The 18,894-nt window shown below is 38.9% G+C and overlaps 3 protein-coding genes across 3 annotated transcripts; all 3 read left to right on the top strand.

The window, feature by feature from the left end:
- The first annotated feature begins 4,300 nt into the window (after positions 1–4,300).
- On the top strand, positions 4,301–5,397 carry LOC149028159 (putative glutathione S-transferase). Its single transcript, XM_089147762.1, has 2 exons — positions 4,301–4,696; positions 4,839–5,397. Exons 1-2 carry the CDS (start codon positions 4,382–4,384, stop codon positions 5,175–5,177), a joined length of 654 nt encoding a protein of 217 aa, XP_089003888.1. The 5' UTR covers positions 4,301–4,381; the 3' UTR covers positions 5,178–5,397.
- A 4,858-nt stretch (positions 5,398–10,255) lies between these two features.
- Positions 10,256–17,457, top strand: LOC149028157 (mitochondrial succinate-fumarate transporter 1-like). Its single transcript, XM_089168892.1, has 2 exons — positions 10,256–10,925; positions 15,677–17,457. Exons 1-2 carry the CDS (start codon positions 10,525–10,527, stop codon positions 16,197–16,199), a joined length of 924 nt encoding a protein of 307 aa, XP_089025018.1. The 5' UTR covers positions 10,256–10,524; the 3' UTR covers positions 16,200–17,457.
- Positions 11,709–13,371, top strand: LOC149028158 (caffeic acid 3-O-methyltransferase-like). Its single transcript, XM_089168880.1, has 4 exons — positions 11,709–12,242; positions 12,412–12,722; positions 12,818–12,882; positions 12,965–13,371. Exons 1-4 carry the CDS (start codon positions 11,824–11,826, stop codon positions 13,271–13,273), a joined length of 1,104 nt encoding a protein of 367 aa, XP_089025006.1. The 5' UTR covers positions 11,709–11,823; the 3' UTR covers positions 13,274–13,371.
- Positions 17,458–18,894: the final 1,437 nt, after the last annotated feature.

Below are 18,894 nucleotides of genomic sequence, written 5' to 3'. Positions count from 1 at the left end.
ATTTGGACCGACGGGTTGGGTTTTCCGAACCAAACAAACCATATGGTAAACCCAGACTTCAAAATTGAAAACCCCTTTACTTGTTTTCATCTCTAGTGTGGGCGGGATAGGACAACTAGCAGCCCCGGTTTAATCTTCTCTCTCTTTCTCATCATCTTCTCCCTTGTGCATGATAGTATAGCTTATAGTATGCATAGTTTAATGAAGTTTGCTTCTTGTTTGAAAGAACACAGGGTTGAAGTTGCAACCCATCTTATATGACCTGAATGATTTTGAGATTGGTGGATTTTTGTAATGCATGTAGTCCTTGTGAACCTTTCGGTTGGATTAGTTTAACTTTTTTTTTTTCTTCTTTTTTTTTCTACAATTTGTCATTTGTTTGTCCTTTTTAACACAAAGGTCATTCAGAAGCTCTCAACTTGACAACCCAGTTTGGATATCAAAATGAAGCAGCTAAAAGAAATTGCTTCTAAAAAAGGAATCACTTTAAAGCTTAATTTAAGAGGAGTCTTCCTGTGACCACTGAGGTGAAGGTGAACCAGAAGTAGAACCTGCCCAAGCATGAGGATGAGGTAGATCGTTTGACAGAGGTGTTAGGTAGTGATGAGGAATTCTCTGAACCCTTGAAGACAAGGAAACAATACCAAGATGTTGTCTTTGTAGCCAAGCTGCTTTTGAATCTGCTACCGCAAAGGCTGCAATGGAACTCTCAAGAGAAAAATCACAGATAACAATCATGATGAGTCAAGTAGCCCACCACTCAAGATCTGCATTTGCTTCAAGTTCTGATTCAGATGGAGATACCTTCAAGGAGAACAAAATGTTCCCTAGACCAGAAACCAAAGATATATGCTTATGATACAAGTGATGATGAGATTAGGAGTGAAATTGAGGATGAAATCAAGATTGAAGAGGGTGGAATTCCACACGCTTTTAAAATTTTTAATGTCAATCATGGGCCTAACCCCCCAAGGCTGTCGCAAACAAATCTCCCGAAAACAGACGAAACTTAAAACTGCCTGTTGCGTGCCCTTTGATTTAGTCGTTGGGTGATGCCCATCCACTTCAGCTGGTTTTTTCCGCTCCGTTCTGCCGTCCGTTCCTCTGTTGACCGTTGATCTGGCTCTTTTTATTCTGTCGTTGGTTCGTTTTTCAACTCTTCCCTTCTTCTTTACCTTTCTCTCTCTTGTTTCTGGTGCTTGCTCTCCCTCCTCCCTCGGCGTCCGTTCCCCCGCCCCTCCTCTCGTCCTGTTTTGGGTGGGAGGTGGTGTTGTCTGGCCCCGATCAGTGTTGGAATAGTTCCTGGGGTTTCTAGGCTGGTGCGGGCGGTTTCTTTTTAAATTGTTGTTGGGTTTTCTTCTTTTCATAACAAATGAATCTAGGTTGAATTAAGAGTAATAGAAGGGCGGTGGAAGCCAAATCTAACAAGAATCAACACAGCAGTCAAGAAGAGCTGAACCCCATTTTTTAGAACAAATCTCTCAGGAATAAATGGGCTACTTAGGGCACATAGAGCCTAAGTTTTCAGAAACATGGAGATGGAGGGGTAGTGGAGAGGTTTGAGTGTTCCAAATCTCTCTCCCGTTTCGCTTGCTGCTCCTCTTTGAGTTTTTCTCAAGTTTGGATGCCAGGTTAGTCTTTATTTTCAAATTTTCAGATCTACAGTGCAAAAATAATTAGCACAACATTCCCTCCCAATCATATGTGGTTGTTTCTGCTTCACTCATGCATCAAAAGAGAACTCCTGTAAGAGTTGGTATGCACAAATCAACCCCAAAACATGCCCCTTCAAACCACATAAATCCAAGCACTTAATCGAATCTTTTTCCATCTCTTTTCTTGCCCAAATCGTCGCTCCATTGTCTCCCTCCTAGATCGAGTCTCAAGTGCTCAAAATCAATAGGTGTTGCCGGAGCTGAAGAGGGAGACTGTCATCGTGTTGCCGGAGGTGAGGAGGGAGACCGCAAGCACCGAAACAAGAGAGAAAAAAAGTAAGGAAGAAGTGGTTAAGAGTTGAAATAATAGTAACCACACGATCAGAATAAAACAGATGTCAATGATCTAACGGTCAATAGTAGGAAACTGGACCGTGTCAGAACCGGAGCGGATAAAAATCCCAAGAACATGACAGATTACATCCCCTGGACACGAAACTAATTGACACGCCTGGGGTGGGCGTGGCGTTAGAAATGAGTTTGGATCACCTCCCTCTTAACGGAAAACAATGTGATCCTCTAACAAAATTGACCGGTAACCCCCACCAAAAAGAAAAAAAAAAAAAAAAAACTAATTTATTAGACCTGTTGATTTTTAAAATGGTTTACTTAATCAGATGTTTTCAAAAAAAAAAATATTTTAAAATATTTACAAATTCTCATTTACTGTTAATTTTTCTTCTGCCCAAATATAGGAGTGTCAACGGTGCGATTTCGGGCTGGGCTTAACATTTTTGGGCTGAAAAACACCTAGCTCAAAAACGGCCCATTAGCAAAATAACGGTTTCGGACCGGTTTTGGTTTGATGCGGTTTGGGTTCGGGCTAACGGTTTAGACTCGAGTTGACTAACGGTTTATGGTGTGAAAAAAAAAATAATTGAACATCCTACAACAAAAGCCAAAATTCTATGAAAAGCAAAGTTGTTATTGATCAATTTCCATTAAAAAAATCCTCCCATCCTATAGAAATCAAGAACCTAGATATTAAGTAGTAGAATGACTATTTTATCTTTGAATTCATACAATAATGTTTTTAATTGTCTATACTAACTACACAGTGGTAATATTATTGAATGTAAAATTACAAAACAGGTTGTAGAACGGGCTATAACGGGTTTCGGTTTGGTTTCGAGTTGGTGCGGGCTTGGCTACCCTCAGCCCAAACATAGCCCATTAAGATTCGGTTTGGGCCGGTGCGGTTCAGTTTTAACAATTCGGACTACAAATTGACATCCTACTGAACCACTATTTTTCTATAAACTATCCAAATTATCCTTCTAGTAAAGTCTTTTTTGTATAAAATTTAATTGTCTTCTTTACCTTTTTAGAGAACGTTTTGTTTTCTAATTGAATTTTTAAAAGTTAGTTAGACAATCTTATTGCTAAAGTTTTTTTTAATAGCTTACTCTTTAAATTATTATTTTAATAATTTACTCCTAAAATAGTGGAATTTACTCAAATTATTAAAAACGAATTTTGGGAGTAAACCATTAAAACAAAATGGGCAATAAACATTTAGGAGCAAATAACTCCATTTTAGGAGTAATTTTTCCTTTTACTTTAATAATTTACTTCTAAAAATCTATTTTTAATAATTTGAGTAGAATCCTCTATTTTACCAAAAAAAAATCTCTATTTTAAGGAGTAACTTATGATTTCTAAGAGGAAGTTACTACAATTTTTTAAGTAAAAAAAAAAAGTATCAGGACTGTCATGAGAATGGATTGGCTGAACATTCCTAAAATTCAACTATTTGTTTTGATTGATTAAATCTCAATCGTTGAACATTTTTATTTATTGATTTTTATTTTTATTTTTATTTTCCTATAGCAACATTTTAATTTCATGAGAATGGATTGGCTGTAGATTCGTAAATTTCAACTATTTGTTTTGGTTGATTAAATCTGAATTTTACCTTAATCTTGCTTTGAATCTTAAAAAGGAAGAATGCTAAAGCCTGATGGGTCTATTTTGCTTACTCGAGCGTGGATCATCTCTCCTTACGGGAAGCACTCTGTGCCATCCCCGGACACATTACAATTTACAACCACAAATTATGTGGAGTCCACAAACAAATAATAATAAATATATAAAACCCATCATCCTAACTCTAATACTCTATAGGCTCCCCTGTAATTCGTGGTGAACAGTCGTCGAATGCAGTTGGAGGAGACGATCCGGACTCGCTTCCTCTCCCTTTCATTCATAGTGACATCGGGCCAAAATGAAAAAAAAATTTCCACCAAAGCCCAACCTCTGGCCAATAATACTATATAGTATACAACCCAAGGTACAATGAATCCAGTCCATAATCACCTTTCCAGAATTTAAAAATCTCGCAAAGACAACACGAAAACAGGTCAAGAATTTTCATTTATGCAGAGTCACAAAAACATGTATTAATGGAAAACTTGCAAACTTGAGAAAGAAGTCTTTTTTTGGTTTTTGGGTCAAAGAAAAAGAAGTCAACGAAGGCGAGTGAGGTCAGTGATGAGCGTTTGATGAGCTTTCGTGGTACCACTACGTTGCCGTTGCCCCTCATCCAAGTCTTGAACTCATCGGATCACATCTATAAAAACTGGTACTCTCAACTCATCGAATCACATCTTTCTCTGTATTTTCTAAGTTGCTAATCTTGTAGCTTATCTGAATCTGATCACTAAAAGATGGCGGATGAGGTAACTCTGTTGAACACCTCGCCCAGCCCCTTTGGGGTGAGGGTGAAAATCGCCTTGGCCGAGAAAGGGATCGAGTACAAGTACATGGAGCAGAGCTTGCAAGACAAGAGTCCCCTACTTCTGAAGATGAACCCTGTTCATAAGAAGATCCCAGTTTTGATCCATAATGGGAAACCCATCTGCGAATCTCTAGTCATTGTTCAATACATTGACGAAGTTTGGAACAAGACTTCTCCTTTGCTGCCCTCGGATCCTTACCAACAAGCTCAAGCCAGGTTTTGGGCTGATTTTGTGGACAAGAAGGTTAGAGTACTTCTCTATATATCACTTGTCAATTTATTGACCATTCATGTCATACTGTTCATATTAAGTTTAATGCCTTTCAAAAAGGGAATATGAAAATCACTGAACCATGCATCTCTAATATTAAATTTTGATCTTGTAGCTATTTGACTGTGCGAAGAGGATTATCATGACAAAAGATGGGAAAGAAGCAGGAAAGGAGTTGATAGAATGCTTGAAATTGTTGGAAGGGGAACTTGGAGAGAAGCCTTACTTCGGGGGAGAGCAGTTTGGCTACATGGATTTGAGCCTCATCCCTTTCTACTCTATGTTTTACTCCTTCAACACATTTGGGAACCTAAGTGTAGAAGATGAGTGCCCAAAGCTTACTGCTTGGGGTAAAAGGTGCTTGGAGAAGGAGAGTGTGTCCAAGTCCGTTGCTGACCAACAAGAGGCATACCACTTCTATGTGCAGCTGAGGAAGAAATTGGGAATTGAGTAGTAGAGCAAAACATAAAAGAAAGATCGTCTGAAGGGCCTATCTCTCAGTTTTTACTTCGATAGCTTTGCTGGAATAAAGGAGACACCTTTCTGTGTGTTTGTGTCTCTCTCTCTTTTTTTTTCTTTTTTCTGTTGGATGGATTGCCATGAGAGATTAGTGCTTGATAAGTTGTTGTTTGTACTTTCTAGCTGATTGAGATAATGTATACCTTAGTTCTTCATTGATCAAGTGCAAGAGTGAGTGAGAGAGAGCTGAAACAGAGCCGAGTCAAGCACTTGAATTGTCACCATAGGCCGGTTCTGATTCCATTACAGGTTCCCAGCCCAAAACTTACAACCCTAGTTGAAAGCTTTCTTCGAAGGATTTACCAGATTTTAAGATAATGTGCTCACTTTCTACTTGATTGAGCAGGCATTTCAAGTATGATCTGGATTTTCGAAAAGGAGTTAACACAATCTATCTGAAGCTAGGTGCCAATTAAGATGGGAATTGGTAAAATATTATTGAACCATATAAAGATCAATCTTGAAAAACGTTCTAAATTCCAAAGCATTGTGGGACAGTTCCATGCAAAAGCTTGTAGAGGGGTTAGGGAAAATCATCTTTAAAAGCTAACCAGGAGCGAAAAAGCTTCTGTCCTACAGTCCAAAGAAGCAATCTTAGATTGTCCGATGTTGAAATTTAGGTCGAGATCAAGTCTGGAATATTGTTGCTTTCAAAATATCTCGATCAAAACGAGTGATTGAGATTTGATCTCGATCGATTTCAGCATCGGACAATTGAAATACTTTGTTGGGCTGTTAATGTACAGAACAGTAGCAAGGTCGAACCTGGAAAGGGCGTTCAACTCCTCATAATTCCCATTTCTCTTTTCTTGTTTCTTCTTTTTTCTTTCTTCTCATACATAAGGCATTAACAACCCAACAGAAATCTGACCTTGGGTGCAGCAGATAGCCTATTTATAAAAAAATTCTAGATATTTTTTTTGGTAGAAATAAATAAATGCTACTAGTTGAAGGTAAAAATTTCAAGAGCTTCCTAGCTCGACCTCTAGTGGAATGTTAGAGTTTTCGAAAGTCTTCACAGTGATTGGAGAACAGAGGCCAGGGTGTTCAGAATCCACGAATTTTGGTGGAACCTACACTGCTTCATCCATGTACAAACATGGTGATTGAGATGCAGGTTGTTGCATTGTATGTGGGCTTAACTAACACATGTTTATTATTGGGGTCCATAGTCACTCAGGATATTTAGGCTAGGGGACCTTACCATTTTGAAAGTAATCAAGGTTTTATGTTATAAATAACATCTTGGGTCCACGCTACACACACTTGGGTTGGGTTTGATTTCTTTCAACATGAAATCAAACAAAGGATTCCAAGATAATAAAAAGTTGGGAAAGATTCAAGTAGGAGAGACAATAGGTTTATCATTCTTCCTTTTCAGGATTCAAAGCAAGATTAGGGTAAACCTACCTTCCTTTTTAGGATTCTTGCTTTGAATCCATGGAAGGCTAAATTGCTCTCTTTATGGGTTAGAATCAAATCAGTCCTTTTTGGTTTGATAGGTTATTGGATACAATGATTTAGTCTCCTTGTCACAGTGATTCAATCCCTGGAGAGATCGATGGCAAAATTTTTGTGGTGGGGTGTGAATGACCAGGGTTCCCACAAGGTTTCTTGGAAAAAATGTCTGTTGTCTAGTTAAGGAAGAAGGGTTGGGCATTCGAAGCATTCGTTAATGGAATCAAGCTGCTCTCACCAAACAATTATGGATTCTCTGCACCAATAAAGTATCCTGTTGGAAACAATTTGTTCGTTAGAAATGGCTTCGAAAGCACATTATATGGTCACTCCCATTGCCTTCAAACTGATCATCATCTTTCACTACCATTATTAAAACTAGAAGCAAGGTAAGTAGATACATCCGCTATCATATTGTGAATGGTGAGAAATTATCTTTATGGTTTGATCCATGGCCTAAAGATGGTCCTCTCCTCCCAAGTCTTGATTTTGCTACAGATGATTCACTAGCTAGAAACCCATACTCCCGTGTCAAGGATATTCTCACAAATGACCGAGTTTGGGTTAACCATATACATGATCCTATATTGTAACACAAATTGAATGATATTTCTAGCATCAAGACTCTAAGGAGAATACCTAAAGATACTCTTACTTGGACACATTCACCTTTAGGTAAATTCACTCTTTGATTTGCCTGTGACCTGACTTGAGAACAGCAACCAAAAGTTTCTTGGCATCGTCTAATTTGGTTCCCAACAACTCGGAAACGATATGCCTTCATCTCCTAGTTAGCATGCCTCCAACAACTCTCAACTAAGGAGTGTATCATATCTTGGGGTCGATCAACTGACCCAATTTGTCCTCTACGTAAAATGGAAAGTGCATCTCATGATCAATTCTTTTTTAAATGCCCATACTCATATATAGTTTGGCAACAGATATTGGATCTTCAGGGCTATTATAGAACAATAGCCTTTGTGTGGACAGATGTAATTCAATGGTTATGTGATCACTTCACTGGTAACGATGTGTTAGCCAATATACACCGGTTTAATTAGTCTAATCACAACCATTTACCATCTTTGGGCTGAGCAAAATAGAAGATTATATCAGCAGAAGGATTGACCATCGGCTATTGTTTTCCAAATAATTACTAGTGTGATCCGATCTCGGTTCTCTAATATCAAAACATCTGTGGTTGATTCACCTCATCATCGAGCTTTCTTTGCTTCCTAGAATATTTAGATTAACTTCGCACTCAATTGGGAGATCGTTCACTTTTGGCCACCCCACAATCTAGAGTTGTTCTTATTAACTGTGACATATCCCTGTGCAAAGATTTTGGTGGTTTTGGTATAATAGGGAGGGACTCTAATGGTGATGTTGTATTTGCTACTACCAGTGGAATGAATAACATATCTATTCTTCAAGCTGAGATGATTGCCATTAAGATTGGTTTGCTCTTTGTTTCTTAAAAGGGATTACCCAATGTCATCATTCAATCTGATTTGTTGGTAGCCATTAACTCTATTTTGGGAATCTATCAGGCTCATTGGTCCACCCTTGACATCCTTGAAGACATTCTTGATTTTCAGGGTTCTTTCAGTTCTGTGTAATTCGTCATGGAGTTTGGGAGACTAATAGGTGTATTGATTTACTTTGCTAGTCTCCCAAAGGTGTATTAAGTATACGTAAGAGTTTTACCCGGACCGCAATTCTTGCAACGCTTCTTAATGTTCAATAAATAATTGCTTTTGACCCTGGCATACTTCCTAACTGTCTTGCCCTCTTCATTCATGAAGAGAGACAAGGTTAGCATTTTTACAAAATGTAACACCCCCTTATATTCAATATAAGTCTCCCTTTTCTTCAAAAGAAAAGAAAAAAAAGAAAAAAGAGAGAGAGAGAGAGAGAGAGAAAATATTGGATTTTCATAAATTCTATGTGAAAAATTCAACAGTGATTGATTCTAATAAAACATCCAACCTATTAATTATTAAGGATGTCCTCCTACTACTTTTCAATCTTTAATGTGGGATTATGCAACTAATTAAAATACTTTATTAGGAAGGTAATTTGGATAGTTTAGAACAAAATACTAGTTGTGTGATGAAAGTTAGCAATAAATTAAGAGTCTGGATGGTTTCCCACGACGGTAAGGGTGTCAATTTGTAGCTAGAATTGTACCGGCCCGTTATAGCCCGAACCGGTTCAAACCTAATCTTAATGGTTGTGTTTGGGCTGAGGGTGGCAAAGCATACACCAGCCCAAACCCAAACCCAAATCACAACACGTTATAACCCATTTTACAACCCATTTTATAGTTTTACATTAAATTTGAATCGTCATATTACCATTAGGTAATTGGCGTATACTATCAAAAAAATTGAGCATAAAGTCAAAAGATCAAATAGTCATTCTACTAATTGGAAGAGACAATTAGAAGGATTAAGTATAAATGTCCAATTGAATATATCGAGTTTGTTTAAATTAAGTAAATATTTATTCAATCAAGATGTACTTCTTTTGCATATCAAACTAAATACTAATTCAAAAAAGAGACAGATTTCTTAGAAGGGAAAAAAATCAACATTCTCACAAAACAAGAACCCAATTTCAAGGCAATCAATCACAATATAAATTGAAATTTAAAAGGATTTTTTATTTGAAGATTTCTTTCAGGAGGACTACTTGATGGAACCTGAAGAATGAGCTTGCAATTTCTATATTACTAGATGGAGCCTGAGGAATAAGCTTGCAATTTCTATGTTACTACTTACTATTTGAGTTTTTAATTTCTATAAGATGAGTGGGATTTTTACTACGTGGAATGACTTTTCATTTTTTAATGAAAATTGATCAATAACAATTTGCTTTCTATATAATTTTGGCTCTTGTTGTAGGATGCTCAACTATTTATGTTTTATTTTTTTTTTTGCATACCATAAATTGTTAGTCCAAACAGTTAGTCAGCCCAAGTATAGACTGTTAGTTCAAACCATTACTCAGCCCAAACCCAAAACACACTAAACTGAAACCGACCCGAAACCCTTATTTTGCTAACGGGGCCTTGTTTAAGTTGGGTGCTTTTTAGCCCGAAACCACCCTGTTGACATCTGTACCCGGCAAGAGCAAATTGTGTTTTCCGATGGCTATTGACCATGAATTACAGGGGGACCCATAGGATTAGGGCGATGGAGTTTTTTTTTAAATATTTTATTATTTTTTATTTATGAGCCCCCACATAATTTGGAGTGTGGATCATCTCCCCTCTATGCTCCCCATTGAAATTACAAATACAAACTATTTAGGGCTTACAAGTAAAAATAATAAAACATTTTTAAAAAAAATCCCATTAACCAAATTTACACAGTGCTCCCCCACAGCTTTTCCACCAGAAAAACATGTGGGGCCCATAGAAAAAATAATAAAACATAAAAATAAAAATAAAGCATCAATAGACATTGGAGAAGCATTGGCGGTTGAAACAATCCAAATTCATAATTTGTGGTTGTAACGCGATTGCTCCCCGTCACGGGAATGATCCACAATTGTAAATTATGGAGGGCTTCATGTGTCGTTCGAAAGCGTAAGGAGAACGAGAACGCAGTGTTTACCCTGCCGGGGAGCTGATCCACTGAATTCTACACCTCGGCGGAGTCGTCGATGGAAGGAACTGGAGCAACGGCTCGTCACCCTGCATCCGAGATTGCTCTTAGCATGCAACGCATTTGCGTCTATGATAGAGAGAGGGTGTGAGAGAACAGAGAGGCAGCTAACTCACTTCTTCTTCTTCGCCTCCACGCTGGAAAGCGTTAAAGATGGCACAAGAGCAAAAGTTGAATCAAAATCGCCAGAAATCGATACCGCCATATGTGAAGGCGGTCTCAGGTTCGCTCGGAGGGATCGTCGAGGCCTGTTGTCTGCAACCAATCGATGTTATAAAGACGAGGTTGCAGCTCGACAGGTCCGGTTTTTACAAGGGAATTCTGCACTGCGGCACCACTATTGTTCGCACCGAAGGTGTTCGAGCTTTGTGGAAAGGTTTGACGCCTTTCGCCATTCATCTCACTTTCAAGTATTCTCTTCGAATGGGCACCAATGCCTTGCTTCAAGCTGCTTTTAAGGATTTTCAGACTGGTAATATCAGTAATCAAGGACGATTGCTTTCTGGGTTCGGTGCTGGGGTCCTCGAAGCCCTCGTTTTTGTTACTCCATTTAAGGTAACCTTTTCTAAATACCTAATTTCTTGGTTCTCTTTTGTCTTTCTTATAAGTTATGATCTTGCCTTGGATTTTTGCCATTTTCTTGTCGTCCGCTTCCTATACATTCATTTGGGAAGTGTGCCTGCTCTGACTGAATATTTGGTTCTCTTCTGCAATTCAGTAATGGTTTTATTCTGAACGCTTCTCGCATTTGGGTTGGTAATGCTGGGTGGAATTTTTTTTGTTTATTTTTAGGTCAATTCCATACTATTACTTGGTCTTCTGAGCTGTGGGTTTGACAACTTGAGGCTCCCTCATGGCAATTGAAAAACCAGAATCTAAATGAGATCCAACATGCACCTGGTTGAGTTGGGATTTTGATTACATAGTTGGTCATGGGAGGGTGCCTGAAGCTAGTGAAAAATCAAAAGAAAAATTGAGAAATGAAGAGACACTTGCTTGTAGGTGGGAACTGGGGTGACGTGGAGCCGGGGACAAACAGACAAACTGCCGATATTTCGGCGAGATATCTCCATATCGCCCGCTGGGTAGCGAACTGGCGATATGGGGCTAAATTACGTTCCTTGGTGTTTAGTACTTCCCGTCTAGAACCAGAAAATTATACAGCATTATTCAATTTCATTTACAGATTTCGGCTCCTCCAATCAATGGGAAGAAATAGTTTATACTGTCAAAGATTCCCAATTATGGTTTGGTAGGGTCATCCTCATCCTATATTGCTAGGTATACTTGTCTTTCTTCACCTACTCTTCCAATTAACAAGTTTATACTGTCAGAGATTCCCAATTATGGTTTGGTAGGGTCATCCTCATCCTATATAGCAGAAAATATATTTCTGCTGCGGGTTTTAATTAGGTCCGTTCATATACAGATCTGAACTTCCAAATCCCAACAATGGCTTCCACTGAGAACCAACCAAAAAAATCCAGTGTTTACTGCGATGCCGACGAAGGCCATCTTATGGCCATGGAATTGCCTACTTCAGTAGTCCTTCCTATGGTTTTCAAAGCTGCCATAGAGTTAGATCTGCTTGAGATAATTGCTAAAGCTGGTCCAGATGCGCAACTTTCCCCTTCAGTGATAGCATCGCAGCTCCACACACAGAACCCAGAAGCCCCTGAGATGGTTGATCGCATCTTGAGGCTTCTAGCCAGCTACTCCATGCTCACTTGCTCTCCTGCTACTCACCACGACGGTAGTGTTGAAAGGCTCTATGGTTTGGCCCCAGTCTCCACTTATTTTCTCTCAAATCGTGATGCACCATTTGCTGGTCTCCTGAAGATGTTAAATCACAAGGCCTTCCTCCAGAGCTGGTATAACCTTCCTTCACGATCTATCTTCTTAATTAGATTTCAGCTTCTCATTCTTCTTGCCTATAACAGAGACTCTGTGTGTGTGTGTGTGTGTGTGTGTGTTTCACCGACCAAATTTTGCTTTTAATTTTTATTTTTGGGTCCTGTGATTCATCATGTATGCGCATAGGCACCACTTGAAAGATGCAGTTCTAGAAGGAGGAACCCCATTTGATAAGGCCAATGGCATCTCTGTGTATGACTATGCTGCTAAAGACCCAAATTTCAATGAGTCCTTCAATACCGGATTGATGAAGGGAACCATCAAAGCCATCAAGGAAATACTTGATAAATACAATGGTTTCGAGAATGCAAAAGTAATAGTTGATGTGGGAGGTGGGATTGGGAATACACTTGAATCTGTCACTTCCAAGTACCCAAACATCAAGGGGATAAACTTTGACTTACCTCATGTGCTGCAGAATGCACCGGCTTATCCTGGTATCATCCACCTCTTCTTCATTCCCTAAAATCATCATTTAAACTATACATTTTGAATTCTCTTCTGTTATTTAGAGGAAGATCCACTTGTGTAGGTGTGGAGCATCTAGCTGGAGATATGTTTGTTCATGTTCCAGCAGGAGACATCATTCTTCTAAAGGTAATTAATAGCTAGCTTGCTTAGCCATCAAAATTATATGTGGGCTTTCATCTTTTAATGCTACTTCTCCCAATACATGTAGGCAGTACTTCACAACTGGGGAGATGATGATTGCTTGAAGTTGTTGAAAAATTGCTATGAAGCACTACCAGACCATGGAAAAGTAGTGGTGATTGAGAGGGTTCTTCCTGTACTTCCTGAGACCACAACTGATGCCAAATCCTTGTTCAGACTTGACTTGTTTATGCTGGCTCAACATCCTGGAGGAAAGGAGAGGACTGAGAAACAGTTTGAAATCTTGGCCAAGGGAGCTGGATTTACTGGTTTTAAATTAGCTTGTTCTGCTTCTTTAAACCAGTGGGTCATGGAATTATATAAAAGCTGCAATTGAGATTTTACCATTTGTAATAGAAGATACAATCAGTGACTATGGGAGAAATCTCCACAAAACCCAGTATTGAAATATTTTGTTTCCAGTTACCATAATTAGGAATCAGGAATGCTTACCTTGACATAAAATGACTCAATCCGGCTTCCAGGGAATGTTTTCAATCGTCGACATGGGGCGATATGTCGAGGTGTCGTTAGGGGGCGACACCGACTTAACAATTTGTCGGCGATAGTTGGTCATGGGAGACACCCTTAGATAATTTCTGGTGCAGTCATCAAAACTCGCTGCACTGGGTCACTTTTCCAACTCCCCCCCCCCCCCCAAAAAAAAAAAAAAAAAAAAAAAAAAAAAAGCCCTTCCCATAAAAGAAAAACTTGTGGTAGTTCAACTTTCATAATTTTAGTTGTTATTTTTTATGGTGCTCTGAATATCTGAGAAATGCCTTTATCTTCCATTGCTATTTCTAGTTTTGCATCTCATCCATGTGAGCATTGTTGTCTCAGCCTATCTCTAAGCATTTGAAGTGTTAATGGTATGCCATACAACATTAAAGTTATTTGTGAATGCTACCTGGCAAGTGAATTAAGTTGCCGGGGTTTAGAAAACAGGAGTTAATGCGATGCTTTTAGGGCCTGTTTGGTTACGCAAATCCAGAGATTTCTGGATTCACAATTGGGATATTTTTACCTGTTTGGTTGTGTGAATCTCTAGATTCATGAAATCTAGAGATTCACATTTTTACACTAAAAACGTGAATCTGTAGATTTATGGGTATGAGGTGAAATCCAGAGATTTCACCCATACTATCAAAGCGTTAAAGATTTGAACCATAATTCAATAAATATTTTTTTAGGATAAATTTAGAAATTTCATTGCAAAAATTCAAACTAACCAAACAGTTAATTTTATGAACCATGACTCTAGAGATTTGAAGTCTGTAGATTTGAAATCTCTAAATTTTTGAAATCTACAGACTCAAGTAACCAAACAGGCCCTTAGTGAATCTTGGCGTGACTTTCTTCTGGAGCATTGCACTAAAACTTGGATGCATTAATGATTTAGTTGGCTGTGACTCTTCTGGACTGAGTTCCCCACATTACAGGAGTTGAGCTAAAAGAGATTACCTCTATTCTTTTTTCCTTACAAGTGATATTATGTGCATTGGGTGACAAGTAGAATGCCGTTTGGGGAGCCACTAGAGCTTTTGCCTTTTCTGGGTGCTCTGTGAGCCTGGGGATAAATGGTTTCAAGACATTATATAGCCATACGTGATGCAGAATTTATCTACACTATCTATAAAATCATGGGTACTGGGCCACCCTCTGGTAGACAGTTTCTAAAACTCAACACTCACAATTAAGACCTAACAAATTAAATCAAATTCATTGAGAGACCTCTCAGATAATAACATTTCATTAAATTTTAATCCACATTTCTGTTTCTAGCTGGGGTTTGTGACTTTGAGCCATAGGGTTTAGTATGAGTTCTTTGGGAGTTCCAATATCAGTATCTGCAGATAAAATAGACCAAGAGGAGTGATATAGTGTACTGGCAGTACAACTAGGAACTAATTCAGTGTATCACCAACATATGGATTTTAGATGTTATATCATTTTGAATTTGGAGTGATAAGCGTGCATATACGGATGGCATGAATTTGCTTACCAAATATGATCTAAGTTGGATGAGTTTGACAAGGGTGCGGTGGACCTGTGGTATTGTGTTAACAGAAGTGATGCTGTTTTTTGAGAAGTTGACAGTTTTTATTACTTTTAAGGCCAGGTGCTAATTTTTATTTGGGTTCGGTTATTTGAATTTTATTTATTCATTTATTTATTTATTTATTTGTTTATTTAATGTTAAGAGATAGTAAGTAATACATCATATATGCTGGTTACTTTAGTCTGAAATCTACTTGCACAGTAACTGGGGAAGAGCTTCTGGTTGAAAGCTTGAAATCTTGGATTGCTTGATGACTAAGTGTCTTTAAAATAAAATAAATTCAGATATGGTGCTAGGAAGACTTACATTTTAGCTCAAGTAATTACAAAAAAGAGCCATTGTTTATATTTCATGGCGTTGGTCTACCAAGGATGCCCAATTATTATTTTTGTCTGGATTATATGAATATGACTTGGGTGTCAGCTTTCTGCCTGTGTGGTGCACCTCTCTTGATGGATATAGGCAACTTATCTTTTTCTGCGTATGTGGTTTTATATTTTTTGTAAGTATATGCATTGTTTCACACTTTCAGTGCAGATATTTGCTTTTAAAAGCTATTTCTCAAACCAGGCACACACAGTTTCTAATCTTTATCATTTCTACCCCCAAAGAAATGGGATTTTGTGCACAAACTTAATGGCTGACCAATCTTAACAAATTCTTCTCTGGTTGTTGACTGCTGGTGGTGAAGATTAGACTGCAACAGCAGAAAGGACTGAGCTCTGAGCTTCTGAAGTATAAGGGTCCTATACACTGTGCTCAAATCATCATCCGTGAGGAAGGCCTCTTGGGGCTCTGGTATGGTGCTGCTCCCACTGTGATGCGTAATGGGATAAACCAGTGTGCCATGTTCACAGCAAAAAATGCATTTGATGTAGTCTTTTGGAGAAAACATGAAGGAGATGGAAAAGTCCTCCAACCATGGCAATCGATGGTGTCAGGGTTCATGGCCGGAACTGTAGGCCCAATATGCACAGGCCCCTTTGATGTTGTGAAGACAAGGCTGATGGCTCAGAGCCGATTAGGGGACGGGGTAAAGTACAGGGGCATGTTCCATGCAATCAGAACTATTGGTGCAGAAGGTGTACTTGCATTATGGAAAGGATTGTTGCCTCGGCTTATGAGGATACCCCCTGGTCAGGCCATCATGTGGGCAGTGGCAGACCAAGTGATGGGCTTCTATGAGAGGAGATACATTAATTAGGGGCAACATACCACCGCATGTATGATGTACCTCGTGCTGGACCTTCCTCGATTCCAAGTGAGAAACGGCTCTTGTGGTGCGGCAAATACCATATTTTGCTGAAACCTGCTTTGTGGGAAGAGAAGAAGATCCACTGAAGAACTTGGATCCATTTTGTGATTTCAGACCACAGAAGTGGCTGCCGTAGCATTCTCAGGTTCGCATAAAGGTGGGAACTTACCCTTCTTGGAATTCATTAGCTGTGGGTGGTTGTGGTTTATTAGATTTTGCATCATTGATTTTTCCTGGGTAGGTTGATTGATACGGTCATGACTCCAAGGCTTTCTTAGTCATTTCTCTCTTATTGCCAAGCAAAGAAAAGAAAAGAAAGGAGAATAAAAATCAGAGCTACAATCTTCTGCCTGAAAACAATGGATGACTTCTTGCTTATAGCCTTTTCAGAACCTAAATTTGTCTTCAAGCGATTTCTTTTGCCGGCAAAGCAAAGCCATTTTCTCAGTCGTCCACAAGGTCAGGAGGGATGATTAATCTTGTGGTGGTTGTCCGGTATTTGTTCTTGAGATGTGATACAAGGAAAATTGCACCGAACCCGTGGACCGGGTTCAGGATCTTCAGCCAGGTTAGACCATAACCAGGGACCCACCAATCCCTAATCTAATGATTATAAAGGCGCAGCATTTTGGTTATCAATTCGGTAGGATCTCCCGAACCTTGCTGTAGACAAAGCTGACTTGTAGGAAACAACTATTATCAAAGCTGTGAGGGAATCGTGCCACGTTTGGTAACTATTTGCGCTCCCAAATATCTAGAAGAAACCCTACAATCGGACGGCCACGAATAGAGTTCGAAACTTCACTCAACGATCGAGAATTGGAGGTAAAATCTATATAAACGAGTGAGCCATTCACTTTAGAGGTACCTGAATCGTTTTCCAATTTACATATTCATTATTATGCTCTGCAACTTGCCAAAGCCTTGGTGATTAATTCAGTAACTGACTTAAGCTTCGAAGGTGGCCTCCCGACCCCCATAGTTGGGTCACGTCTAACTCTATTTTGCAGGCCATTAATAAGGAATCTGGAGGCTTAACATTTTCTGAAGGCATCAAGATGTTTTTGTATTATTAATGTACTTTAATGTACATAATGTTACTTATATGCTTTAATCAATATTAATTTGGTATCCCGTCACTGGTCATTATATTTTGTTGATCTTTGTAATTAGGACATCATTAGTCCTTCTTGCTTGTTTCAATGAAATTCTCTTGCCAAAAGAAAATCATTATATTTTGTAATCCTTAGGGGACTGCTGGCATACTAATGGATCCAATTATGTTGTACATTGTTGGTTCTACCTACAACCACTTCGAATGAGTTAGTGATAACTATAAAAATAATGGGGAAATCTTAGTTTGAACACTATGTGACAGTATTGGAACTTTTATATTGCACATATGCGGATGAGGGTTACATGTGTCCGGAGAGAGAATTTACACCTCCTAGTGAGAGGAGGTAAGCGAGCTTTTGCTTCTTGTTTTTTTTTTTTTTTTTTTTTTTGGGAATAGGAGCTTTCTTATATATGGGGATGGCCGGATGGGAATAGGAATGTTAGTGCCATTGTCGCCAAATGGTCACAGAAAGGTTGGGTTTTTAACCGCTTTACTAACCCACCATTGGCTGAGGTTTTGCTTTCTTTTACCGAAAAAAGAAAGAAAGTGAGCTTTGCTTTCTTAGATTACTAGTTGTTACTAATTACCACTATTACTGCTGCTACTCAGCCTCAAAGGTTTTTTTTTTGCGTGAAATTAAATCTCAAAGGAGAAGAAGTAAAAAAATTCTCTCTTTTATTTTTTGGCCCAAAGGAAGAGCTTAATTAAGGATGATGACGTTTCATGTATGTACTCTCATTGGAATAACAAATGTGGAGAAATAAAAGTTGGAGTCTAGATGTTCTTGAACTTTATAGAGAAATTGTCATCATTGTACCAAGAATGACATTCACACCATTTATTAGTTCAATTAACTTCGCTATGGGTTCAACTTCAGTGTTGCGCATTAAATGTGCAACACTATACTAGCAACCATCAAAATCAAAATTTCGGTCATCTCAACCATCTGTCTTGCTCTCAACCACCTGCAAGACAGATAGTCTAGATCAAAATTTCGATTTCGACCATCGGTAGCTGAGGCTGCGCATTTACTATCAAGTCTGCGTGTTCGCTATTGTCCAGGACCATTTTTAAGTTTAAAAACTTTTAACCTAGTGGATCCACAGAATCATTGGCACGATGACCTAGGTAGGGGGGAGGGAACCACATCATCTCCCATCTCCTTCACCAATCTCATCCGGCTTTTGGGATTTTAACATTTCGTGGAGACTAATTATTCACGTCAACTGCCCTCCCATGGCCAAACAGGTAAGCATCCCTTGCCGAAACATCAGCAACCATTAAAAATCGTGTGTTATCCTAACCGAATATATCTCCCCCAACACACACCAACTTCCACGTGGCAGGCTTAAAGTGCACCCCTTCACTGGGCCATCATAATTCCACAACGGGTTCCTACCCAACCCAAACCAAACACAACACAACTCGGTCACGCGATCTTATCCTTCTCTTTAGGATATATAAATTCCTGACCTGGCAACGTGTACGGTCGGAGCAGTGCCAGCCATTAATCACATGGTAGATATA

Source organism: Hakea prostrata, chromosome 1 (genome assembly GCF_041222555.1).
Source record: "Hakea prostrata isolate BN-2017 chromosome 1, UWA_Hpros_2, whole genome shotgun sequence".
Classification (NCBI taxonomy): domain Eukaryota; kingdom Viridiplantae; phylum Streptophyta; class Magnoliopsida; order Proteales; family Proteaceae; genus Hakea; species Hakea prostrata.
The sequence above is the reverse complement of the archived record's forward strand: the minus strand, read 5'-3'. Positions and strand labels throughout refer to the sequence as shown.

What these genes read in the sequence shown, in the direction of transcription:
- LOC149028159 (XM_089147762.1), top strand. Translation starts at nt 4,382, where the DNA reads ATGGCGGATGAGGTAACTCTGTTGAACACCTCGCCCAGCCCCTTTGGG. An exon ending in CTGATTTTGTGGACAAGAAG is followed by an intron (nt 4,697 to 4,838) that starts GTTAGAGTACTT and finishes TTGATCTTGTAG; the next exon opens with CTATTTGACTGTGCGAAGAG.
- LOC149028157 (XM_089168892.1), top strand. Translation starts at nt 10,525, where the DNA reads ATGGCACAAGAGCAAAAGTTGAATCAAAATCGCCAGAAATCGATACCG. An exon ending in GTTTTTGTTACTCCATTTAA is followed by an intron (nt 10,926 to 15,676) that starts GGTAACCTTTTC and finishes TTGTTGACTGCT; the next exon opens with GGTGGTGAAGATTAGACTGC.
- LOC149028158 (XM_089168880.1), top strand. Translation starts at nt 11,824, where the DNA reads ATGGCTTCCACTGAGAACCAACCAAAAAAATCCAGTGTTTACTGCGAT. An exon ending in AAGGCCTTCCTCCAGAGCTG is followed by an intron (nt 12,243 to 12,411) that starts GTATAACCTTCC and finishes GTATGCGCATAG; the next exon opens with GCACCACTTGAAAGATGCAG. An exon ending in GAATGCACCGGCTTATCCTG is followed by an intron (nt 12,723 to 12,817) that starts GTATCATCCACC and finishes CCACTTGTGTAG; the next exon opens with GTGTGGAGCATCTAGCTGGA.